This window comes from Electrophorus electricus, chromosome 8, assembly GCF_041902795.1.
Source record: "Electrophorus electricus isolate QZ-2024a chromosome 8, ASM4190279v1, whole genome shotgun sequence".
Classification (NCBI taxonomy): Eukaryota; Metazoa; Chordata; class Actinopteri; order Gymnotiformes; family Gymnotidae; genus Electrophorus; species Electrophorus electricus.
Genome location: NC_137504.1, coordinates 7,004,891 through 7,031,904, shown reverse-complemented (window position 1 = coordinate 7,031,904; position 27,014 = coordinate 7,004,891). Strand labels below are relative to the sequence as shown.

Sequence of the window (27,014 nt, the reverse complement as noted above, 5' to 3'; positions counted from 1 at the left end):
TATATCAGCTGAGCCCGTCCACCCCTGTTTTAGGAGGTACTGTGGTACAGTCCGGTCGCTGCCTTGTCCCTATGGAGTTGTTGCTGAGGAGGTTTCAGAGTTTCGAAGAGATCGAGAGAACACGGGCGGTGATATGGCTTTAAGAATGACTGCCTATTATCTCAGGAATAACCCTCTTCAGCCGCAGCTAAATGTTACAGCTCTTTTTATTTTGTGCATCGCAACCGGTAGGTTTTTTCGATTTTTCGATGTTCTCTTTATTAACCTAGATTGTATGACAACTGAAGAGTTGTCCGACAAACTGCATGACAAAGTAGCTAGGATAACTTAGTTAAGTTAGCAATAAATAGCTTTGCTAGGTTAGCTAGCTGGCTGACCTAGCTAACGCTGTTGTCCTTAACTCCATTCCATGAGGATCAACTGGATTGCAGATTTGTTTTCCCTGTACCAGTTCACCTCATTCAACCCAAGACTGGTTGGCTAAGTTAAATCAGGCGTGTCAGACTACGAAGAATACAAAAGTATGTAGTACTGCACTAGGTTAGTTCTCTTGAGTCCCTTTGACTGCTTTTGTGAAACACTGAAGGGTGATGCTGTCCAAGCTCGTGGACAACTCCAGCTTTTTTCCGTTATGTGTAACGTAGAAAAAGTTTACAAAATCAATATACTCCAACCATTATTGTATATGGGCAAAGTCCGTTTTCACAAAATCGTATAAGTCAGACAGAAACGTCTAACTATCCGCTGGATTCAGGTTAGTCTATCTATCAACTAACTATTGCTAGGTTAGCTACCTAGCTACATGTATGTAACGAGTATGCGCTGGAATCCTGTACGTTGATTATGTGGACCGCAGCTAGGTTACCATGGAAACGTTCCGGGATAAACTAGTGCAAGTAACGCTAGCTATCTGCTTAACTGCATATAACGCTAAATCTCAGATGATTGCACAGTTGAAATTCAACTGTTAGAAAATCCCTACTAATTTTGAAGTAGTCATTGTTTTCCGATTTCACCCATGGCCGTTCGACACTTTTTCCAGCCAAAATGTTGGCAAAGGTAATTTTAAAACGTACGATCTTTTCGACTTGTGTAGCTTGGTTTAGCTAACCTAGGTTAGCTAACCTAGCTAGCTAACCCGTCGTGTGAGTTTTGTAGCGTTAGCTAACTGACTTGCAAAAATGTAGTTAATCACCAAATGTGACCGAGTAAAGTTCGGCCACTCTCCCTCATAGTATTCGAGTCTGCCATAGTCTATTTAGCTATCCAAGGCAACTTAAGAGGAAGCCATAATTTGTCATTAATATTAATAATTCAACCAGTCCGTTGTACCTTTTTAAATAGTCAGAAGTGGCCCTTTATTTTTACAACACAAAAATGACCGTGCCGATTCGGTGTTTGTAGTGTGCTGGATATGTATCTTCATGATGTGGAAGCTGGTATGTGACTGTGTCCAGGAATAATACTCAAAAGTTCAACCTGTTTCATCGCCTAGAGTGATTTTATACGCGGTTGGAACTCCACCTGTCACGACTCCAGTTGCTTTCCTTGGTGACGTGCGAAACAAAGCCTTAGCTGGATTGTGTGTCAGGCTCAGCTGTAGGGTTTGTGTAAACACAGGACCACCGTTTGACTTGCAGAATGCAGGCACTAGTCGTATCCAAAGTGAGCAGTTCGTCCTCTTCCCGAGAGTGTGGGTAGCAGCTTCTTGTCCCCGTGCCCGATCGATTTTGGTCAAACTGAATTCCACCATTGTCAAACCATCTATATCCTGGCAGCGGGAGGTTTAATGCGACTGAAAAGGGAAACGATGTCGCCTGTGTGTACACCATGCTGTTAAAATGCTGATAATTGTGTAAGTAAGCATTTGGCTAATGAAGGAATATTGGCAAGTCATAACCGTCTTCTTACTTAAAAATGAAAAGCACTTACAAGTGTTTGGTGGTGCTGTTATGGTTTGTATGCAGGAGCAGTAATCACCGTTTTGTGGTGTCACTGGTCTTTAAACTTATTTTTGCTTTCACAGCTTTTGAGCCTGTGTACCTATTTTTGTTATATTGGTAAAATGTGTACTGTCAGTTCTAAGGGAATTAAAGGTCACACAATTCAACTCCCTGTTGGGGTGACCCAGTGCCCAGTGGAGTTGGCCTCTGGGGCTCCCTCCAGCAGGCACTTCATGCATGCATATATGGTGATTAGCTGCTTTGCTGTGACTGATGGCAGCAAGGGAATGAGCACTGGAAGGAGCAAAAAACAACAGTTAAAATACCATGTAGGAGACGGGGATTTGTCCTGGTATTCCACTCTGTCCATTCCTCCAGCCTTCTCTCTCGCTTGCTCTCTTTGTCTGTTCTCCATGCTCTTTGCTAAGTCTCATTTCCAATGCTATGATGAATTCAGACATTTTTGTGTATCAAAATTACTTTGTCTTTTATTTTAAAAACTTGAATTTGAATTAATGAATTTGTTCATTGTTTCTTTGGAAGGTTTTACGGGGTTTGGTTATTTATTTATTTTGGTAATACTAAATGGTCATGAACTGTTGCCTTATGACTGACCTTGACTGCACTTCTGTCACATGGTAGTCATGTGTCATAAAATCAAAATGTGCTTGTCAGGTTGACATTCGGAAAATGCATATTGGACGTTACTTGTATACACTTGTAGAACTTATGTAACCTTAAAGGTTCTCTCTTCAATTTGCATGAACTTGTTAACTGGTAAGTGTATGTTTGCAGAGTTGTCTTCTTGGTTTCCTTTTTCAGAGTCTTCAGTTCCTTCTTTCACTCATTCTCATCTGTCTTCTTCTTTCCTTCTTGGATCAATGAAAGCATTAAAAGGTTAGATAGGAACTGAGACATTAGTGGTGTTGGCTAACTTGATCCTTTCAGCACTCTCTTTGCTTCTCCATGGCTTAAATCACTGCAGCTTGGCCTTCAGCACTTTCTTGGAGTTCCAGTATGTTAGTGATGGTGTCATTAGTGAATTGTATGGTCTTGTTTTAGAAGGCAATATGGATTTAATAAGCATTAGATCTTCCTTGGTACAAACTAATACTTATTGGATAGCTATCATAGCATCTGCCAGCAATTGAACACTCATTCATCCATTTACTAAATAGATGCTAGATGAGAGGAAATGGTGTTTCACTATTTATGGATAAAAGAGCTTAAGCTTTGCATGCTGGAAGAAAGTTTAGTTGGCTGATTTTGCATGAGGAATGGTTTGTGGATGTTGTGTTCATCAGTTGTTGGTTCAAAGATGTTTCCACTCCATAGCGCTGGGGCATGCCACTTGGAGAAAGGTTGAATAATGAATGACCTCTTTATATAGACCCTTTCATCTGGGGGTGGGGTGAGGGCTTACAAGAGGTGGGGTGCTCTTTAGCAGACTGAGAGTTCACCTTTTCTATCAACCCTGACTCAATCACCATTTCACATTTTTATGTACTAGTTCTATAGAATCGTGCTGCACTGTATCCTAATCCTGGCTTCAGCTTACAACTAAAGAGTAAGCTAATTGGATATCAGTGCTAGATTCATGTACAATCAAAAATTAGTATCATATTTAACTGTATCTTTGGGTTATAGATTCTTAGAGTTGTGGAAAAAGTCATACTAAGTTGTCTGAGCTATGACCAGAAATTTTAGTTGAGTGCAAATCCTTCGTTAGCTTTGTGGGTAACTTAACCTTTTTGCAGTCGTTCCCCCAAACACTTTAACCTCTTGGTTGCAGTCTTTCTTGGTCTTCTAAGAAACAACAACCACAAAAAAACTTGCTCCTTTGCTGTGCCCTCTTTTCCCCACAGGCACAAAAACATGTTTAGCTTCAGTTTTCTATTTAGAAATGTACCACTGTAAACAGACAGTGAACACAATGGCTTTCAGTCTGTTCTTGTCTCTCAAAATTGCCTTAGGTGCTCTGGGAACAAAAATCTCTGACTCCAGACAAATGAACATTTCAACTTTGTCTGTCCACTACCACAGAGTTGAAAAGGAATACGCCTGCTGTGTTGAAGCTAGTTCCACAACAATTGTTTAACTCTGCACACATACCCCTTTGTGAATAACCAAAATGTTTCTCTGAACTGAATGTTTGCCTGGATCAAAAGAGAATTCAACATTGTAAAAGCTTAATTTAAAATATAATTGCAGGATCAAGAGCGTGCCTGGTAAGGCATGCGTGTTGGTTCTTCAGAGCTTTGTGACCCTTTCCTCTTCTCTTTTGTGCTGGTGTGACATTCTTTTAAATATGTTTTTGCTGTGTGTAATTATGGAGGCACTGCAAAATATGTTTGCAAATTGTCACAATATTGGCCTTTGCCATACTGATATTGCAGAAGTCTACAATATAGAAATAAGCCCTCTAACAAATAATGGAGACAAAGGCCAGTGATCACTATTCTGCTGTAGGATTCATCTTTACATCAACAGTCTTTTGTGATCACACCCCATCCCACATGCCAACTTTAGGGCCAATATGGACAGGGTCTTTCCTAAAGATATCAGACCTTTGATGTGACATGGTTACAAATTAACAACTTCTTTATTTTCAGCAAAGTTATTTATATTTATTGGATCACATGCTCAACAAAACACGCACAGAACACTCATATAGGATGTCTAAGATTACAGTGGATGTGAAGAGAACACACACTCTCAAAACGCCAGCAACTCTGATTAACCTTTATAACCAAAATGCTGAGCCAGCAGTCTTTGTCACCAAAAACACAAGCCAAGCATCTCACAACTAAACAGCTGTCTTTCTGTTGGTCAGAGATGGGTCATGGAGCCTCTCAGGGTTTCTTGATGCCCTTGTGTTGCCTTTTATACGTTTTGCCTTGTTCCTGATCTCCCCTTTCAGTGGGCTGTGGCTGTTAGTGGTTTTGTCCAATATCCCATCCTTTTATTCTTTTGTTGGTTACATATTTCTGTGTATTCTTACAAGCTTCTCTGCATAGTCTTAATGAAAAGTTCAGGAGTGACTGAAAAGCTGGAAAAATGAGTGAGGGCGAAAGAATGAGAGGGTGATGTGGTTGCGAAGCCGAGTTGTCTTTGCATGATGTAATGCCACTGAAGGCAAGACACAGTCATGTATGGATCTAATACTCTCATAGTGCTGTATATGAACTGTTATGAGTCTGTTTCCTTGGCTAGGTACTATTTGTTGCCATGGTGTTCTACTGCTATTTGGCAAGGTCCATTCAGCGCCCGGCCTTATGTTCAACAGCATTCTGTCCCAATTACCTTTCTCTTCTGTGTGATTGCATAGGACTCTGTCACTCTAGTGTCCCTTTCCATACACTTTTGTCATGCTTTTTTTAGTATGATGCACACTGTCCCAGTTCTCTGAGTATTTGCTACACTGTGTGGCTGTTTCAGAGCCTGCTCCGGGACAGCTGAAAGACCCGTGCTCCATCCAAAAGGTTGGAGTGCTCAGAGAGCTATTTGTTTGTGGCACATTGTCAATTTCCACTCTCACTTTGTGCTTGCCTGCAGCTCTGAAAGTTTTTAATGAGGTGTCTAACTTTTTGTGTGATGTCCTGCAGTATAAAAAGTTTGCATTTCTACTTCTACTTATGTAATTATGTATGTAATCTTGATGTCTGTGTTTAATTGAATTAATTTTGATTTGCCTCCTTGCAGGCTTAGCCTTATAATATAATATAATATAATATAATATAGGGAGGTTACCATTGTCATTATGATAAATTTACCACTACATGTTGTACTCTTATTTGAGAATTCAGCATGTTAGTCAAGTCAAAAGTAAAGATTATTAGCAAGTCCAGATACGAGGATGTGTGAATTAAAAAACTATAATGTGCAACGATGGACTCCGGCAGACCTAGCTATGGCTGGATAGCTAAGAGGATTGAGCCAGAATGAACCACAGACATGAGGGCAACCTGGTACATCAGCACTCTCGCTCTTAGTCAACAAACCTGAGTGACAACAAAGAGATGAAGTGACAGCATTATAACATCTCGGTTTACCATAACTCTCAATGCCCTTTTACCTAAGATGGGAAGTAGTTAATAAAATGCCTGACTGTACAGAGGTTTTCAGCCTAGCCTTAAATATTGAGACAGTGGCTGAGTCTCAAACATTTACAGGAAGGTTATTCCATAGTGTGGGAGCTTTACAGGAAAAGGCTCTGCCCTCTGTGGTATATTTTCTTATTCTTGGTACTAGTAAAGAGCCTACACCTTTTGTTCTAAGCAGACGTGGTGGGTCGTAATGCACAGAGTTCTCTAAGGTACTTTGGGGCAAGACCATTCAGTGCTTTCTAGGTCATTAGAAGTATTTTATAATCAATACAAAATTTTACTGTGAGCCAATATGGTAGCTATGATGGGAGTGATGTGATCAAATTTTCTAATTCTAGTAAGAACTCTTGTCTGCTGCATGTTGAACTAGCTGGAGCTTGTTTAGGCACTTAGTGGTATAACCAGATAGTAAGGCATTATAGTAGTCCAATCTTGAAGTGACTTTAGTGCATCAATGCTGACCACTAGCAAGGCCTCTTCATATGTTAAAATGCAAGCACCTGGCTCTAACAATCGTTGGAATGTTTCCTCACACACACACACACACGAAATGTCTTAGGTGTGAAGTGTGTGAATTTCTTTACTTTGTAGAGTAGCCTAAGGCCCTGTACTTTATCTGAGTGCCTAACCCATTTCCCTACTGGCCTCTGCATGGGCTAAGTGTATTCTTTTTGACATCATTTATTTGAAAATTCATTTGTTTTGGAAGTCTAGTCAGCAGCCATCTCAGCTTTAGATGATTCACCTGAAATTCCTTTATAGTGCACATATGCTTGATCATTTGCTTAAATAAAAATGAAAAGTATGACCAGGTTCATGGTCCCCTCTTGCCCTGGCTGGAATGCCTTTAGCTGAACTAAGTGTGTGTACACTGGCTGTTCTTTTTAGTGTGCTCCCATGATGGAACACTTGCTGTTTTTCTCAGTATATCTTTCCAGAATGCACATGTTCAGAAATGGGGTTCTGGCTCTATGCTTAAAGAGGAGCAGGGCTTTATTGGTGTCCTTTTAATTCAAATGCAGTGGAACATTTTTCAGTGGCTGTTATTATTATGGAGGATGGCATGCCTTTCTAGGCAGATGTCTCTGCCAGTCTCCATTTTAGACAACCTTGGTGCAAGATGGCAGATATGGCTTCATGACATAATGTTGTAGACAAATGGGAAAATTAGTTTTGCAGTTTAACAGTGAATGAGGATGTGAAGAGGTCTGCCTTGTGACTTGGATTCACCCTGAGTTGGTCAAAGTGCAATCTGTGGCCAGGGTCAATGTCTCTTTGGATTGAATTACTGATTCATTCATAGTCAAGTTGTACATAGTTCTCTCCTTTAAGACCCTAATGTGTGGCAATTAAGCAGCCTTTATTCTCTTAAGATGGAAGCTAGTATACCTCCCAGATATATAGGCTATTAGAACTACCATAGCTAAACCAACAGCCAAAATAAATATAAAACATAGTTATTGTTACTATCGCATCATTTTTGCTGCACATTTCTAACTCTCACTGAAATGGCTGAGCAAAATAAACTGGTAGCCTATGTTTCATTAGGTTTCAAGCTATAATAACTTTATTGCCATATCAGTCAGTGCTTGAATTTGAGTAAAGGTCAATCCAGGTCTTGGTTCCTCCAAGATGAGTGCAATAATCATATCATATAATATTCATATACTATTCATTCAATGTTCTAGTAAAATTAACTAAAAATAAATATGTTTAAGATTGTGAAGTAAAGTTTATTAATCTGACAGTGAAAGGATAAGTGATTATATGAACCAAGATGTCCTGCATAAGATTAAGCAGGGCATCCCACACTTGGGGCTTTGCAAAAATTAAAGCTTTTGTGACCGTTTTGTCCATTCAAAAGTGCAAAACTTTTCAGCATTTTTACGAAGTCATTTTTTAAGAATGTTTGTTTAAAATGTTATGTCTAATACCATTGTTTTTTGAAGCAGCCAAACGGAAGGATTAATCAATGAAGAAATTTCAGCAAAAATTGATCTCTCAAAATCTTAATTATCTTTTCTGAAGAGACTACAAGTTTAGTAGGCTGTGAATCCGTTCACTGACCACTTACAAACATACTGGTGTAAAAGACTGATAATGTGAGTATAATCTGCTGAGTGTTGATTAAATGTTTTGTTTGCTTGGTATATTTTTTTTTATGTGTATAGTGGCTTGAAGTAACCTTTTGTGTGGTATTGTAAAAGCTATGTACTTTTGCTTATTTTTTAATTAAAAAATATTGCTTTATACTAAAATTGAAAATTAGTTGTAGGAGATCTCCTCTAAGATCTTCTATTAATGATTGGTTCGTCAGTCCCTTTATTGGTCAGTATGACCTATTTGCAGGTTATACTGTGGATTAAATTTTAGCTTTAGCTGAATACCCTTGTATGGCCCTCACATTGCGAATTGGGAACCACTGATGCTTCATATTGGCCATTCTTTTCTTCTTTTGCTCCCTGTGTCTCTGAGGAAAAATGTGAACACTCTTAGTCCCATAACCCACACAGTGTGGCTGCTTCTTTTCAATCTTTAATTAGTCAGTGCCCCTAGAGCCGCTAAATTGGGACTTATAAAAGCAGGTCTTTTTGGCATTGCTACAAGTATGTGTTTACATGCTGTCTGAGTTCTGCCTCTCACTATTTTAAAATGACAGCACACTACCCACTTGCTTATTTTTTTGTTTGTATATATAAACACCATTGTCTGCAGTGCCTTTGTTAATGTGATGCTTGACTGCTCTTCTCTTTGTAATCATAAATGAAGAAATGAGTTGCTGTTTTGCCCATAACTGTTTGAAGAAGGTCTTCATCAGTTGAGATGGAGGTAACGCTGTAACGGATACTCTTCCATCGGCCCACCCCAGTTCTTATTGCTTCATATTTGAGATCATCAGACTTAGCCTTGTCTCTCTCTCTCTGTCTGCTGGGAGATATTCTTGTGTGGTCAAACTTGAAGCTTCTCTAAACTATTTAAAAAAAAAACAAATTTCCACTGCTCTGCACAGCCAGAGCACTGCAATGTATGACAAAGCTGAATGTGTATCTGTACCCACCCATCACTGGCTTTGTCTTTAAAGGGGATTTTGGGAAGATATGCTGGGCAGATTTACTGGCCCAAAAGCAATCCCCCAAACTCCCATAGGTTCATGCCTCTGCTTATACAAGAAGGCTTTTGGGAGCTATGCTTCACCTACCACAGTGGGAAATTTGTAGCCATCTCCCACACTTAACCAAGCACTAAGCATTCCATAATGTTCAGTTTCTGATTCAGGGCATTTGTTAATGGACAGGTATTAAGATCGGTAGATTCAAAATGACATCAGTGGGTCTATATAGAAACATTAAGTCAGGAACTTTGTAACGTGAAGTCCAGTAATGCAAAATAAATTACAGTTGTTTTTTTTATGGTGTGCTATGACTATTTTGTGACGTAGCAGATGATTTGTGGGTGTTTTGATGAATAATTTCTTTGACAAGATCCAAAAAAAATAGTAAAGACTGACTTGTATTATTTATGATGCATCTAGGGCTCTCAAGTGTGCCATACTATAATATAGTAAATTAAGTTATATCAAAACCACAGTATGTGGCAGTATATTTTGCTCATATTGTGTTGATCTAATCTGGATCTTCCTCCACATATAATTAGAGATGGCACCAATCTGATACCACATATCGGAATTGGGCCGATATCAGCAAAAAATGCTGGATTGGATATCGGGAGAAAAAAAAACTTTCTGCAGACGCAGAAGTGAAGTCAACAAAAAACTACTCATTCATAGTTTTGAAGAATAAGGCTTTTTGGAAACACTTGCAAGACTGGCCTTCTTAAAGTTGTAAATCGCTAAGATTAATTTTTATTGTGAAACGCACCCCAGATCAGTCTCGATATCGGGCAACATTCAAATGCAGGATATCAGTATCAGATCAGTACAGAAAAATTGGTTTCTACCTAAAATACATCCTTGACCTTTGCTGCACCAGTTGGAGATGCAGAAGGAATAGTTTGGCAGTCACTCTTCTCCTTCTTTCTGCTTGTGCATTCCAACCACACCTTTCTGTTTTGTCTAAAGAACTTTTTTTTTCAGCTTTCTTTAAAAAAAAAAATTTATAAGAACAATTCTAGTGAACGTTTGTGAAGTTAGAAGGGGTTGTCTGGACTTGGGGAAGCAATTGGGACTTTCCCATAAGAAAGGAAGTTTTCTCTTGATAGAGGCACACACTGATGCTGTGTTTCATAAATCATACTGTAGTTGTTGCTGGCTGAAAAATGTGGGGCAAGCACAGGGCGCAGCTTTAATTTGGGGTGGGTGATGGCGTTCTTAACAGTGGTTTGAAATGGAGAGTGCTTTCTGTGCACTATAATGTTATCATGGGGGAAGAGGGTTGTTTTCAGGGAGTGGTAATCGTTTTCAGCAACTGAGTAATGAGCACTGAGCCTGCCCCTAATCCCCACCCTTCTTTGTCTATCAGGAACAATTCTCTAGAATCTTTGTTCAGTTTGTTGTTTCATCAAAGACATGTCAATAGAAATTGTAGGGAAAAAAAAGTTAATAACATTCAAAAAAGTTATCTTGCAGCGTACTTTTTCTCTCTCTCATCCTCATGACCTCCCCACACCCTGTGTAAGGTCTTGTGAACCCAACCTTTTTTCTTATTCCCTTTCTCTTATTCCCTCATGTTTATCCCAGTGTTACAGGGAATGACATTAACCCTAGTTAGAATGATGGGAAAAGAAAACCCAAAGAAAATGAAAACACTGGATTGTTCCACAAAAGGGAGGGGGGTAGGAGGGGTGAGGAGTAGGGAATGATTATGGATCTTACTCAGGGAATGAGAAATGGCTTTTTATCTGTTTAGTTCATTCAAATGTGGTGGGTTGTGAATTACAGATCTGTTAGGTTGAGTTAGTAGAAATTGAGACTGCTAATTCATATTTTGAACTTGCTTTAGTCACTGTGCAATTGCACTTTTTATGTGTTTAAGGTTCATCAGTTCGACATCACCTCAAATGTTTGTGCAGATTTTCTCTGAATTCTGCATAACATTGGTGTTCTTATATCATAGTACTTAGTTTATCAGTAATGCTCATAATCAGAAAAGATATTTTGAGGTCATATCCACCAGTCTATATTCTCTCAGAGGTTCCAGTAGCACTCTACAGTAGTGTTCTGTGACGTCACACTTATTAACTACTATAATCTGTGTTCTGGCACATGCTTCTCTGGCTTTTACATTAAAGAGTCCACATTAAAGACTATTTTTTCCCCACATAGGGTCTCTGTGCTATAAATGGCTTAGTTGCTATAAAAGGGGTTTCTTACACGTGCTTTTGTAGCTGCTCCAGAGGTCCCCCTTCCAAAACACATGCGTGTGCATGAACACACATCCCCCTTCTCTCTCTGTGTGTGTCTGTCAGCCATGGGTAGGATCTGGCAGTTTGTTGCCTGTGCTGTGGTCTAGACTGGAGCTAGCAAGTAGCTTTCTGGCTTTCTGATGGAACCTCATGAGTCATTCTCCCCAACCGCCATCTCTGTGTGAGAGCATTAGCTCTGCTGCTGCCCTAAGAGCACCGCTCGGACCTCAGCAGAGCTGTTACAACAGGCGCACACACACGTGTGCACACATACACATACATACATACATACATACATACATACATACATGAACTTGTTCACCTTCTCCCCAGGCTCATTCACCTAACCTCTCCCCTGCGATACTGTTGTTGTTTTTGGTCTGTTGTCAGGTGTCAGCCCTGAGTCTTTTAACTGGCTAACTACTCTTTCAACTTCTACACACTTGACCTAACAGCTTTGTTGTTAATTTCAGTGTGGTGCCCAATAATCAGAACAGAAAATTAAAAAAAACATACCGCCATTTCTCATTTCCACCATCAAATATAGAACCATCTCCTATTATTTGCTTGCGCCTGAATTCAGCAGGCTTTAAAGTGCCTGTAAATCGTTTGTTTTGTCTGTTTCTGACTAACACTGGCTTATAAAATAAACACATCTATTTCATCTGCCTCTAACATGGTTTCAGCCATTTCTGGTGTGTTTGGGTGTTGGACTCAGGCAAGGCTGTTGAGGAGAGTTTGGGGAGATGTGGAATGAGATACTTTTTAAGGTCCACTGTACGTTCCTGCAAGGAGACTCAGCAGCTGAAGGTTAACCCTCTACATGTATGTGTAACCCGAGGCCAGTGTGGCTGATGCTACATACATTAATGTTATAACCTCCCACCTCTGTGCTTGAACACTTTATATGCAAACGCCCCTGATATTGCTCACGCAAACACTCCCACAGTTGTTCACTGTGCTGCATATCTTCCACTTCTAGTATTCCCACAAATCTCCAACCTACACAACCCAATAATCAATTAGCCTTTTGACCCAACACCCCTCCACCACCTTCACAGCCTTGTCAAGAGGTAGGCAGCTCTAAGCTCTTAGATGACCCTTTATATCTCATCCGTCTCACCCACTCTGTGCACTCTGTTAACGCACACAGACACCGGCAAGCCTCCCTCATGGCTCCTGTGGGTGTGTGTGACGGCCACAGATGGAGCTGGGTTACGGTCTGCTCTTTCTCTCGGCCCTGTCCAGAACACCTGTCTTCATTCTCAACTGCCCCCCACCAAGCCCTTCAGCCTGCTCTCCTGAAGTCCTTGCGTCTGTTACTTTATCAGCAGCTAGTCTATACACGCAGGCCAGTGCCATATTTTAAAAGCAGCCCCTGCGTCCAGGTTGTAAAATCAGACTGAACTATTTTGGTTTGGTTTGTTTTTTTTCTATTTGTCTGTTTTTTGATTGTGATAGTTTTGAAGGGGGAAAAAAAGTGGGTCAGTGACAAGTCATGCAGAGAAACTGCTTGTGTACCTATAGATTATCTAAGAGCATTTGCCAACAGGCCACAAATTTGTTACTGAGAGGTTTTTTTGTTTGTTGTTTGTGTGTCTGTGCACACGTGTGCGGGGTAACAATATATTAAGATCCAAGGTGACTCTTGTCCACAATGGTGAAGATATTGAAACAAACAAAGACAGACAGAGCTTCAACCTTTTATCCTCATGCCTGTGTCCATATCTCTCACTTGCACTGTTCAGTTGTGGAATGGTGGCAAAATTAATGCAGAAGCTGCTGAATTACAGTGAAGATAATGACTCCGCCTTCATCCGCCACCAGCACCTAATCCAATGGGTTTTTAACCCCTGTTCACAGTCACACATATGCGTCTGGCACACACTGAGTGAGGTTGGTGTATGTAAGGACAGCTCAGGAAATCAGAATGGAGAGTAGGTGCTGGGTCTTTGCTGGGAAGATCATGTCCTTGCTGCCAGGATGGCTGACTCCTTGTGCTCTTCTAACCGTTCTTTATTGAATTATTTGAACATGCATGTGTGCACACTTGTACAACACTGTTTTCAAGTTTGTGTGGTCTGGTTGTCATATAGCCACTATATGGCCTCAATGTGCCAAGTTGTATTTGTGTATTTGTCTGTGTATATTTGATTGTAATGACCTCTTATTAAAATTATATAGGCTCATTTTAGATGTATAGCCAACTTTTAATTGAATTCTCTAACTGGTTCATGTATTGACATTATGCATCTAATTGACACATTTTTGAGATTCTGTTAATAATTAGCGAGCATACAGTGAATCACAATGTAGAATGCTAATCCTCATCATTATGTATTTTTAGCCACATCCTCCCAAAATTAAAAGCAAAGGATGAACAAATTCTCCAGGGTGTTGGTTATTATTATAACAGGGTAACAATTCCAAGACCACCCTCCTCCAGAATTCTTTGTTCTTCGCTGGCTTCTTTTGTAATCAGGAAAGGCCAGTTTGAATGATGCTTTCTCTGCCACTTTGACAATGCAGATAGTCCATACCATGTCTATACCAAGCTGCCAGCTATATCTTAGGACTACAAGTCCCTTGGTGTGAGGTGGCAGTGTGGTTTGGAGTCGGATCAGACAGATGCTTTGGTTGGGTGGGGATGGGGAGGCCCAGCATGGGCCTGTCAGCAAAGGGCTGTGTGGGAAGTTGTTGTTGTTGTTGTTGTTGTTGTTGTTGTTGTTGTTGTTGTTGTTGTTGGACCTCCAAATAGTGTTATGAGAATTTTATCAAAGTCTTGCAAATCACTTGCAAGATGGTTGTGCAAATGATATAAGTGATGTAAAGAAACCTACAAATATTTTCTCCATTAATAAAGATGAATTATGACAACTATTATAATTGATGTCGTTTCAATGTATTATTATCCTTTTGTTCATAACCAGCATTAAAAAAACAACAACTTTAGGTCGTTCTGATGACTCAGTAGCTAGCTAACATTACATCATTTATTGCTGTTTTGTGCAGTGAGCTTGCTGAACTTTACCACTCCTCTAATATCAGTGCAGTTTGGCAGGGTTGCCTACAGAGCACCTGTAGTAGCCTGGTAATGAAGCAGTGGTCCTTTTTTTTATTTGGTGACCAATTGATATGGTAAATTGAAGTTATGAATGACAACTGCAGACAATGGCATGAAGATACCTATAGTCCACATAATATATTGCATATAATATATACCTATAATCCACACAAGAAAGATCACAACTGCTGAGAACAGCATATTGGAAATGTCTGGCAAAAACACACTGAGTTTGGTTACTATGTAAAAACAAAACAACTATTCAAAGGTGTCCCATTTCGTAGGGGCAGATTTCAATCACTACCTCATGTACCTCAGTTCCAAGGGGAAGGATGATGCTTCAAAACAAGGGCTATGGCTGAAAATAAGTGGAATTGGGCCTTTGGTCTAGTCTTAGAGTAGACTGGCAACCCGGGGGTTCAGGGATGTGCCCATGCCCATGTTTGGTCCTCCTTTTATGCTTTGTTTATTTGCTGCTGGGCCTCTTTCTCTCCCCCCCGCCCCCCACCGTGCCTTCTGTGATGTCATCTTTGTACAATGCTCAGGTCTCACTCCAAATGAGAACGTCTCTGCGTTTACTCCTGTCATGGCTTTCATGTCATTCTGTTTTCGTGTCATGTCCTGGCTCCATTCCTTTCCCATCTCTGTTCAGATCAGGGACGGTGAGGGTCAGCCGCGGTGGCGAGAGTGATCTGCCGGAATGTTTGGAGGCTGTTGCTAAGCAATGTGTCGGGATCTAATTTACAATTACGTCTTCCTACCGGCAGCTTGTTGCAATTAGTGCTGTCGTTTCGGGGTTTTTTTGTTGGGGGGGAGGGAGGTGCACAGCCTGCTTTTTATCATTATTTTATTTGTCTTGCATCGTTCCAGCTAGCCTGTTGTGCTTAAGAGGTTTACCAGTACATTTCCTTTTCTGATTTTTACACAACTCCTGTTAAATTTATGTCTTCTTTCTCATTCTATTCTCATCAGTCTGCACGCCTTCTTTCCAATGTCTCCCTTCCTCAGCTGCTGGGGGTAGTGCTGATTGTCATGATGTGGATAGTCTTACAGTAGATGGAGATTGAATCCAGAAACTTTAAAGTGCTACACTGACTGGACCACAACACAATGGATCCATGAAATGGCTGGTTTTAATTCCCCAATTCAGGTCAGCCACTGGCCACCTATTTAAAATCACTTTATTTAAAGAAAATGTATACAGGCTCTTTGGCTGTGAGTTTAGGTGAAACCCAGAGATCAAACCCAGTTACCCTGAACTCCAGGCATACCAATATGGCTTCTGAACAGTGTAGTAGAGTGACCTGTGCAAATAGGTCAGTAAACAATAGATCCAATAGACAGTGTAGCAGCAGGTCTTTTTTTTTTTTTCCTTTTTCTCTAATAAAGACCAACTGCAACAATAGTCCACATAGAGTAGTACACAAATCTTCAGACAGCCGAGAGGTTGCTGTGCATGTGTGTGTTTTGTGTTTGACTGGAACCTCCTGCAAATGACTGATAAATAAAAGATGTGGGAATGCATAGCAGACTTAAACACTGCTCCAAATTCCATCCCTCTCCCCACAGAGCGTATTCACTCCCCCCTCGCCACCACATGAAGGGAATGACTGTGCGTGAGGAAGAGTGAGGGTGTGTGCGAGAGGTCGCATGTGTATGCGTGCGCGTATGTGTAGAGGTTTCGTCTGGCGCAAGCACAGCTGTCTGAGTGTAATAGGACACACAGGTTGTCCTCGTGTGGCCTTTGTTGTTTCCTTGGTATGTTGCAGCATTTGTCTGTCTTCCTCTCCAAACGTCCTGTCTCATTCCTTCTCTTCGTTCTTTCTTTTCTTGTCGTCTCTCACGCAGACCCTCTTGCAGGCATAATTAAACTTTTGTTCAGCAAATGGAAAGAGGAAAAAGTGATGTAGAGGGAACTGGTGGTGGAAGATAACAGATGGAGAGGAAGTGAGTGATTACAGGAGGAGAGGGAAACGAGGAGAGAAGGGAAAGGAGGGATGGGGAGAACAGGCAGAGGTCTGTGGTAAATTCCCCTGTTAATATTTTTTTCTCTAGCTGTACTTCCCTTCCACTGTGACACAGCACACTCTCTGTGGCTGTATTGTTGCTTGGCACACACCCCTAGCATTTTTGCCCTCTTTACATTCTTTTGCTTTATTGTTCCTGCCCCATCTTCTGCTATTTTAGAAAAGCCTGTGCATGAGAGCCTTTCAGCAAGCTTTAGGTAAGAACTAATTTTAGGTCCTGTCCGAACTCTCGTGTAGCAGAGAAGTCTCGTGTAGCACTGGTTTTATTTTTTGCTTTTAGTGTTCAACGATTCACAAGTGGATTTGTTGGAGTGCTTTCCATGAAGAGTGCGGGGTTGCAGTGTAGGGGCGACAGGAAGAGGGTGTGCCACCCCCCAAAAGATGTAGGCTCAGCATAGTAGACCTTTTAGTGAGGCGGATGAGTCAGTGGTGACAGACTTGACATCCAGTTGCTTATAGCTCAGTTGTGTGTTGGAGCAGGGTAACTGGAATGGTGAGCAAATTTAGGGAAGTTGGGGAGTCACTATAGGTTGCCTTTCAGAGATGTGACCTCAAGCTGCCCTGATTCATGAATAACACACCCTCCACCTCCCCACCTCACTCTCCCACTCTCTCCCTCAGGTGTGTGCGGCAGCCAGGTGGCAGTCCCTCCAAAGGTGAGCGCAGTGCTGGGGAGGAACGTGACCCTAAGCTGCCGGATTCAGGTGGATTCAAGCTTGAGCCTGACACAGAGCTCGTGGGAGAGACGCTTGCCATCCGGCTGGGTCACGCTGGCTGTCTACAACCCCATGTTTGGTATCTCCATCGCACCTGAGTATGAGCGGCGTCTTTCCTTCCTCTCGCCCTCCGCCAGCAATGCCACCATCATGCTGGGGGATGTGGGCTTCACAGATGCCGGCACTTACACCTGCAAGGTGGCTACATTCCCCCTGGGCAACACACAGGCTTCCACCACCGTCAGTGTGCTGGGTGAGCGTGTGCCGCCATCTGTCCACACCCTTTCCAGCTCTGCTCGGGCTTATTGGCCCAGGCAAGAAGAGTGTGTGTGTGTGTGTGTGTGTGTGTGTGTGTGTGTGTGTGTGTGTGTGTGTGTGTGTGTGTACTTAAGTGGCATTAAGTTTTTGCACATGTATCCCCAACAGACAGAGAATAGGATGTGTGGAGCATGCACTCAGATCACAGCTCGCATATGTAGAGCTGCTGTGTTTATGGTGTGTGTGCATATGCGTGTGTCGATTGTAGAGACAGAGAGGGTTGGGACTGGGGTTTGGGGAGATGGACAAAAGCTTCCAGCGAACACTGACGTCATCCCCTCTCCTGTATCGCATCTGCTCTGCTGAATCCTTTAGCGAAATGTGCACATCGCAGCTGTATGGAGGGATGAGCGTTTGCATGAGGGAGAGGGAGAAAGAGTGCCTTGAGTTAACTTGATTAATAATGCATTATAATGTTGTGGAGGTGCATAGGAGAGCTACAAAAGAGCATATGAGCAATAAAGATGAGAAAAGTGAGAGCAAAAAGATCCAGACATTAATCGTCACATATGATTTCACAGCTAAGGCTCACAAATTGATCCTGAGAATTAAAGAGCGAAAGACTAAAGGGAAGGGTGCAAGAGAATAGAACTGGTGGTGAATGGAGAATGAGTATAATGAGGGAGGGGGGAACCCACTCGAGAGCTATAATTAGAGCAGGAGGAATGTTTGGGGGGGATAGGTACGTGGGCAAAAGAGGGGGAAAGATGCCCCTCTATTTTTAGGGTTACTCTGTGAGTTGGGTTCAAGGGTGTTGGTGTGATGGTCATGTGGCGTTGCTTAAAGTAAAACAGCGACTATGCAATGCCAACAAATGCACATATGCTCCCTGTACACACAGGTTTTGTGTACATTACAGACCACAGTCACAAGCATATGACATTTCACACATCTATATACACACAAACACATACACATTCAGTGTGTCTAGAAAGGTAACAAGAAGAGCTCAGCTGCAACTTCTGCTCTCATGAAGGTCATACAGGAATGGAAAGATTCCACAGTGGGGGACGTGCAGGTGGGAAAAAAACATTAAGCCTAGTATATGAGGAAAGGTGGATTGTAGTTACTGTGGCGGGAGGAATGGATGTGCTCTCTGTCCCTGACGTTTGGGTCGGCACAAACACTGCAGGATTTAGTGCCCTCTCCCACCTCTGTTAGGCCTTTCCAGTGGACAAACTGAGCACACATGTTTTCCACATCTCTGGTAAAGTGCTCAGTAGGACTGATGAGAAATGTAACTTGCTTTCAGCCGGTAGTGACCACGACTGTTTTTCTGTCTGATAACCACTCTGCTGTTGTTTTTTTGTTTGTTTGGTTTTTTTTGGTTTTGTTTTTTTTTTTTGTTTTTTGTTTTGGTTATTTTTTTAAGCCCCCCACTCCTGTTCTTCTCTAACAGAATTTTACTCTCCCACTCCAGCTTATCAGTTGGCTACTGACAGTGACTGAGAGGGTTTCACAGAACTGTGATAGTTTCTTCATTTGTGCTGCACTCTAATTCTGAGGCATCTTCTTTTGTTCAGTTAATCACCTCAGTTCTCTCTCCTCTTTTATCTCCCAGTGCACTGTTTCTATGGAACCATACCATTTCAGGTGTGTAGTTTATTTTTCTGTAATCTTGATCTGCTTTAGAGTCCTTTATTTTTCCTATCTCCTTTAGTGGAGCCCAAGGTCTTTGTTTCTGCTGGTTCTGCTGCTCTCATGGATGGGGGGAACATCACCACAGTTGCCATCTGCATTGCCGAGCGGGCACGCCCGCCAGCCGAGGTATTCTGGGAGACGGACCTGTATGGGTCGTCAGAGGCCCACATGATGGACGAGGCCAACGGCACCACCACCACACAGGTGCACTACACCTGGCAGCCCAGCCGACATGCCCAGGGACGCATGCTCACCTGCGTGGTGAAGCACCCTACACTCCAGAGGGACTTCAGGATTCCTTATGTCATCAATGTGCAGTGTGAGTATATGTCTAAATATGTAGACGTATGTAGACACATTATGGCATGTTTGATAGATACAGAAAACGTTTGCTTCAGTCCCTCTAACAAAAAAAGCACCAGCCTAAAGCCTGCAAGTTCTCAAAAGGGTTCAGTGCAGTGAAAATATTGATATATCAAAGGAATGATCCTACTTGTTTTTCCATTTGCATCAAGACCCATGCTGAGGAGTACTTTGCAAAGTGGTAAAGTGTTTTTGTGTGTTTGAGGGTAGTGCACTGTATGAACTGTCTGAAATATAGATGCATGTCAGAAGAAGCACAGGAAATAGGTAGTGTAGGGAGCCATGTGAGGGTCAGGTCATCTCAGACAGGAGACACTCCTGTTCTCACTCTTGTTCTTTCTCCCTCTTGCTTTTCCACCTCACCCTGTTGTTTTTTGTTTTGTTTTGGTTTTTTTTGCTCTTTATCTTTCTAACCCAAAATGACAGTTGGGCTCTTCCTCTTGCACTGGCACTACAAATTTGTCTGCAGCACCACCAGCCCCCCTCTCAACTGCCATTACACTCGCACTGTTCAGGGCTTTTTCAGGGCTGTCTTGCCTTCCTGTACCTGCATTGAATGAACCTTTTGTGTGTGTGATTGTGTGTGCGTGCGTGCGTCCACAGTTGCCCCAGACATTCTGGTGCTGGGCTCTGATGGGGACTGGTATGTAGGGCGTGAGAATGTCCAGCTGAGGTGCAGAGCCAAGTCTAACCCTCCAGCCCGCCACTTCAGATGGATCAGGTGTGTAGACCAAGCCAGCTGACACACTATCAGCTCATCCTGCAAGCATTCTGGAAGAGGTGCAGTTGAATGGTGGCTGCCAGGCCTAGCTCCAGCTAGATCACTGGGATCACTGGAAGAGCAGACATTCTCTCCATCTCCATATATTCGTCTGATTTGCAGTTTTATCTGCATGATGTTCACCTTTGCTTCTTGTCCCTAAGGTCGCTCCACAGCCCTTAGCATTTATGCCAATCAAAGTGGTTTCCATTATCACAGTATTCTGGCTGTTAATTATATTTTATAGCAGTATTTGAATCATACTGCTATTTTTATGTAAAAAGGCTATCTAGTTTGTAGGCAGTCATCTTGTTACATTTCCCAGTAAGCAACATTGACATTATGGAAGTGACCTCAGTGTGTGGGGGTGTGCGTGTTAGGCTGGACAGAGACATGCCAGAGGGAGTGGAGGTGTTGAATAACTCCCTGGTGTTCCTGAGGCCACTCCAGCGGAATGACTCTGGAGTCTACAGGTGTGAGGTGGGCAATGACGTCGGCCTGCGCAGTCGTGATATGACCATCCGCGTCCAAGGTGAGTTTGAACTGATGGCTAACTGCTTTCTATCCATGTACCTCTGTATCCCATGATGCATTGCAGTTGGATCAAAGTGCATGCTCATGCACATACAGGTATTGGTTAGCATGTGAATATAAAAAGATGCATACTTTTATATGTATGTAAAAGCACTTGAGGGCACACATACAAACAGAATATTCACTGAGCTGCTGCATGTTGGGTGTGCCTCTATGAATTCCATCTGAACCTGGGACCCCTGATGCAGGGGTGTGTGTGATTGTCATGCTCATTTGCTACCATTAGGCTTCCAGATGTTCATGAGAGGAAAATGCTCTCCACTGCCCCCAGACTCAGCTTGTACACCCACGCTACTACATAATGCCTTGCTGAGCCCACCAGGACTCTGACCATCTCGCTGGGTCTGAGATTACTGTCTGAGGAGAGACAGCATGTTTCAGGTTGGCATTACCTAGATGCCACTGGATTCACTACACCCTCACCGAGAGGTTGTTTTTAATTATCATTTGGTATTCTGTTCTATTGAGTCATGTACCAGTTTCGACGCAATACCAAATGGGCAGAGTCTGGTGTGCTGTTGATTATGATCGTTTACATCTGCATTTGAGCCATAGCTATTTGACTGCAATGGAAGCTAGTCAGTAGGTCTGTTAATAGTGTCATTTGGATCAACTTAAACTAAGCTCAGTTAAAAATGACCCTCCCCCGGTCCATCTTCGGTGATGTCCCATTCTCCATTCAGCCCTATTGTTCAAAGCTGATAATGGTGAATAGCATTGTGAAATTAGGCACCGTGACAGAGCTGCAGAACGTCTCTCTCTCTCTCTCTCTACTGCACATACTGTATGCTCTGCTAGTCCACTGGATGAATGAAGGGGGTGGTGAGGACTGTGTGCAGAGAAATAAACGTTGGCTAAGAAATGATGTCCTAGATTCATGAAACATTCACTAGCTCATTTCATCTGTTGTTCATTATTTATTTCGATATTTGTGCACTCCACTTGTGAGAAATTTGACATTGACGTGTGAGGATCTTCCACAGTTTGTGCATGAGACTGCACATCCACTTGTTTGATGTCAGACTTGCGCATGCTCTACTGTTCTTGATGCCTTCTCATGAGTGTGTTGCCACTGGTCTGAATCATGAGAACCAGAATTCTGCTAGAATATCTGCATGTTTGAGTTTATGAAGAGGAGTTGTGTCTGGCTGTCTGTCTCTGTCCATCTCTGTCTGTGCACCTATAATACACCTTGTAGAGCAGTTAGTGCAAGGTGTTAGCAACACCATGGGTTCGATTTCCAGGGAGCACACATACTGTCATTCTAATAAAGATGTAATTTGCTCTGGATAAGAGCGTCTGCCAATGTCTGTCTGTCTGTCTGCATCTGTTTTGTGTGTGTGTGTGTGTGTGTGTGTGCACATATGTGCGAGCGTGTGTATACGTGAGTGCGTGTCCGCACGAGTGTGCATGCGCGCATGTGTGTTCGCGTGTGTACGCATGTGTGTGTACATATGTGTGAGTGTGAGCACGTGTGTGAGTGCTTGTGTACGCGTGTGAGTGCGTATGTACGTGCGTGGGGGGGGTGTGTGTGTGTGTTGCCGCACGTATTCGATCGCATGCCTGTTTCACTACTCTTTGATCCGTATGCATAAATGGGTCAGGACCCCTCCCACCACTGCCTTTCAGGTCACTATTCCTCACTATTCGTCTCTCACTCACTCACCCACCCACAAACAAATTACACCTTAGTCAGGTCATTCCATGCAGTCTGTGGAGGGGGAGGGGAAGCATCAGGCATGCATAGAGAGCATCTCATATCTCATGGACACTCAGGATAAAGTGTGTGTGTGTGTGTGCGTGTGTGCGTGCGTGGTATACAAGTGTGTGAGAGAGAGAGAGACGGACAAATTGAGAGAGATGTATTCTGACCTTCAGCAGCTTCTGCCGTCCTCACTTTTCCAGCCTCTAACTCTGAGACATGCTGAGACTGGATGGCTCTACTGTGTATTGATCAGGACAAATCATTTTCTAAGTTCGCAGACCTGAACTGAATACATTAAAATAAATTGTCATTATCTGTGTCCTTGTGCTTTAAGCAGAGATAATCTGCATTTTTACTGCCAGTTTAATAGCTTTAATAACAAGGTTACACATCCTAGAGGAATAAAATCGCTCTCTATAGACTTTTTGGAAAGACAAATGGTTGAATTTAGGTGGGAGGATATCATTTTCATCCAGTCCATTTTAGTTAGTTTTTAACTCCCTTCCATTCACACATGCAAAAACACTCTCACACTTTCCTACTGTTGCATTGTGAGCTTTGTCCTTGCCTTTTTGAATACAGTGTAAAGAAATGCATAAAACTTGTTACATTCTACTTCAGAATGGAGAACACAGCAGAATGCCTTGTACATGGAGGACAAGCAGATTAACAGCCTTCCATTCTTAGTCATTCCTAATAGTGGTCTAAAATCAGTCTGCTGCCACCAAATCATATGTATGAACACACCCAAACAGCATGCAAATAGCTCTTGTTGATATAGAAACAACATACTCTGTAATGTGACCCGAGCGTCCAGCCCTCTACTAGTGGGGCAGTGGCTTGCAAAGTGGAGATGCATGCCCCACTCTGAAATGTCACCACCATCCATCTAACCCATTGAATTGGCATGGTAATGGTGTTTGAGTGTCTTCTAGCTTAGCTGGCCAGTGATTCAGTAATCACCCTGCCTGGTAGAATCTCCCTTCTCTCAGTAGTCCATACTCTTCCATTGCTCCATTCCTTCCAACAAACCCACTTGGTTCGTCCTTGTCTGTAGTTTATTCATCTGTACTCCCTCTCTCAGCTCCCACAGTGTTCCACACAAGGTGTCACTGTTGCAGAAAACACTCACATTGTTGCTCATGTTAATGCTGTAATGTGTGGTGTTGGCGAAAGAAAAAAGCATGTACAACCTCATGATTCCCCTGGTCATAAAGCTGAAGAGGAGGAGCGTCCACTCAAAACCTTTTCTCACCCCCATTTTTAAATGTTGTTGTCACTGTCCTTTGCTCTGGACAGCAGTTTGAGGTTTTGCTGTTTTCACTGTTCAGCTGAAGTGTCAAAAGAACCACACGATCCTTTGTACAGTTAGCATGAGTTTAGAACTTGCTATGCTTTTCTAAAGCATTTCCTTCTCCTTTGTGGCAAAACCTGGAACTGTTTTGTTCGTGACCGTAGAAATTATATTGGCTAATTTTCATGTAGTTTCATCCCAGTAGATAATAGCTTGATAATAGAAATAATTTCTTATTATAAAATGGTAATAACATCTGGATTTAGTTGGCATTGACATTCTCTGCTTTTCTTTCTGTCCATACCTCCCCCTTCTCCCATTAGATCCTCCTTCCACCACCACTATGCCTCCCACAACCCCTGTGCTCCTTTTAAATGCCGGCATATCTGTCACTGCACCTGGTAATAAGCAGCGGGCTCTCTTCACCTCTCCAACCCTGGCACCGCTGTATGAGAGCAACCTAGGCACCATCGTGGGTGGGGCAGTGGGCGGAGCTCTCTTCCTGTTGTTGCTGCTGGTACTTGGCGGGGTTTACTATCAGCGGCAGCGGCGGACCTTCCGTGGGGACTATTACACCAAGCAGTACCTGGGCCCGTCGGACATGCAGAAAACTCCACAGCCCCATGAGCTGCAGCAGGTCTACAGCAATGATGACACCTCCAGCCCTGACACCAAGCTTAAATCCAGCCATGATGGCAATGGCACCATCTACCCTGACAAAGATCGGGAAGAGTGGGGTGACTTTGATCGGGAGCGATCCCCTAATGGTCGTAGTAGAGTACTGCGAGAAGGGAACATCCATCATAGCCACCATAACCATCACAATCACCACCAGAGATACCACCCTAACCCTCATCCTATCCACCCACAGAGCTTCCACCCAGCACAGCCCAACCACAGGAGCTCAGCCCAGCCAGAGCCCTGCAGGTACTCTTCTCCTCAAGTGGTAGGCAATGGCTCCCCCTACCTGCCGGAGGACTGCTATGACAATGACTATGTCTCTCACACAGACGGCTCCGTGATCTCTCGCAGGGAGTGGTATGTCTAAACGGACTGAGAAAGCAGGAAAAGACTGCTTACACTAGTAGAAGGAAAAACTGCAAAAGAACACAAGGGTAGAAGTAGACTAGGTCACTAAAGAAAAATACTTAGAAAAATACTGTTGCACCTTTTTCCCTGTAGTTGGCACCCTCTGTTATTTGAGTTATCATTTGGCATTGTCTGTTGTTTTGTTGGTTGATGTATAGGATTTTTGGGGACCAAGTGTATAACAATTTACTTTTTCAATCTGTTATGAAGAATACAGTCTATATAAAAAGGGGTGTTCTATGTTTAGTAGTCAGAACATTTGACTTATATCAATAAGGATTTAAGTTAAAATTTCTGTGTAGCTAAATATCCTCCTTCATTTACAGTGAAGCAAATATCAATCTGTAATTCTCGGTTTGCAAAAGAGAAAAAATAGTATTTGGACAGATGATTGTTTCAAATGGCACCAGTGTGATGGACGAGTTTCCATCAGCTGCATGAACTTTTCAGCAATCTCATCATTCTAATGGAAACAAAAATTAGCTCCTGTCAACAGCCTGCCGGTTTCCACGGCAACATTTGATTCTCTTCCCCAGGCATTCAGCGTAGCAAGCTGGAGGGGCGGGGCTAGACAGGGAGGAAGGGCTGGAGTGCTGAGTGCACTGAAGCACAAGAGATACAGAAACGGAGAATAACTGCAGCACAGGGGCAGGTTTATCCAGGTTTATGCATATGTGTTCCATCTCTTGAGTGTTTTGATGTATATGAATGGCAAAAATGATCACCATTGCTGTCAGTGTCATTCTGCCCAGTGTTAATGCTTAGATTGTTCATAATCAACTAACAGCTGTTGACGTAACTGTTCAGTATACCTTAGTTCTTGTGAAATCAGGTTTTGTGCCTTTGTGGGCATTTGTGTTTCTTTTTGTATGTGTGCGTGCATGCGTGCGTGAGTGTGCGTGTGTATAAGTAAATACAGTCAGTTGGTGTTAACCTCCACAGTATATTTGATGGATCAGCTGTTTGTTCAGCAGTGCAATAGTGTTCTAAATCTGCCTTCAGGCCTGAATTCAGATTTCACACATTTTCACATGCAAATGCAGTGGGTGATTACAGGCTAGTAAAATCACATTTTATTTTGTGTTTGCTTTATTTGTGCTTGGCTGACGGTGTCAAATGAAGAGTAATAATTATTAGTTAGTTGTACTATGACTGTATCTAGGTCAGGGAAATTATAGCAGTGCCTTATTTTGAAGGTGCAGTTTTTTATATTGGCTTTGTTGATGATGTTTCATCCGTTTAACATACGAGTATCATTTTTGGAAGAAATGAGTGAGTAATTGGGTAGTGAATAAAAAGGCCAGTTCAGGTGCATTGGGAAGCATCCTGTACTGTTCTCCTGTTCTTCCAAAGGCAACCCCTTTGCCACTTTAGAGGGCCTTGGTCTTTTTAGTGCCATTTCTTGTATGATTTTTTTTTTTAATGAATAGTCAGACAATAGCATATTTTGCTCACATAAGATGACATTTGTGACACTTGAGTTGCAATGCACAAGAAAAAAACATTTTGGTAGATAGGTAAAAATATCTATGAAGTGTGTGTGTGTGTGTGTGTGTGTGTGTGTGTGTGTAAATGCCATTGGCTTGGGTTGCACAAGTGAACAGAAGAATAAGAGTAAGAGCTGAAGAATTAGGTGTGTGTGTGTGTGTGTGTGTGTGTGTGTGTGTGTGTGTGTGTGTGTGGCTGTTTGGAAAGCCGTTTTTGTCCATTTTGTTTTTTCCTGTATAAAAACTAAAGACTGCCAATGAAGCATACTGGAGCACACCTAGCGCTTCACTGTGTAATAAGGTGTCCAGACCTGTTCAGCTTTCTCACATTCTACTTCACTTTCCTCCTTTTTGTTTCTTTTTCTTTCTTTTTTTTTTTTTTTTTTTGTACGGAGGAGCTACTGTAAAAAATATAATTAAATAAATGTACATGTGAAAGTGCAAGAAAAGGTACTGAAAGGAGATGTAAGAAACTGAACATTTATTTTGTAAAATCAACTTTTGGAATAGGATTTGTTTTCAAATAAAGCACCTTTTTTTCTGTGA

General features: G+C 42.3%; 1 protein-coding gene across 1 annotated transcript; it reads left to right on the top strand.

The window, feature by feature from the left end:
* On the top strand, positions 1–27,014 carry nectin3b (nectin cell adhesion molecule 3b). The gene is given in 7 exon segments (XM_027004226.3): positions 1–227; positions 17,123–17,470; positions 19,196–19,495; positions 20,143–20,260; positions 20,680–20,831; positions 24,216–24,911; positions 24,914–27,014. Coding segments are annotated over 7 exon segments (1,806 nt in total). The 5' UTR covers positions 1–133; the 3' UTR covers positions 25,012–27,014.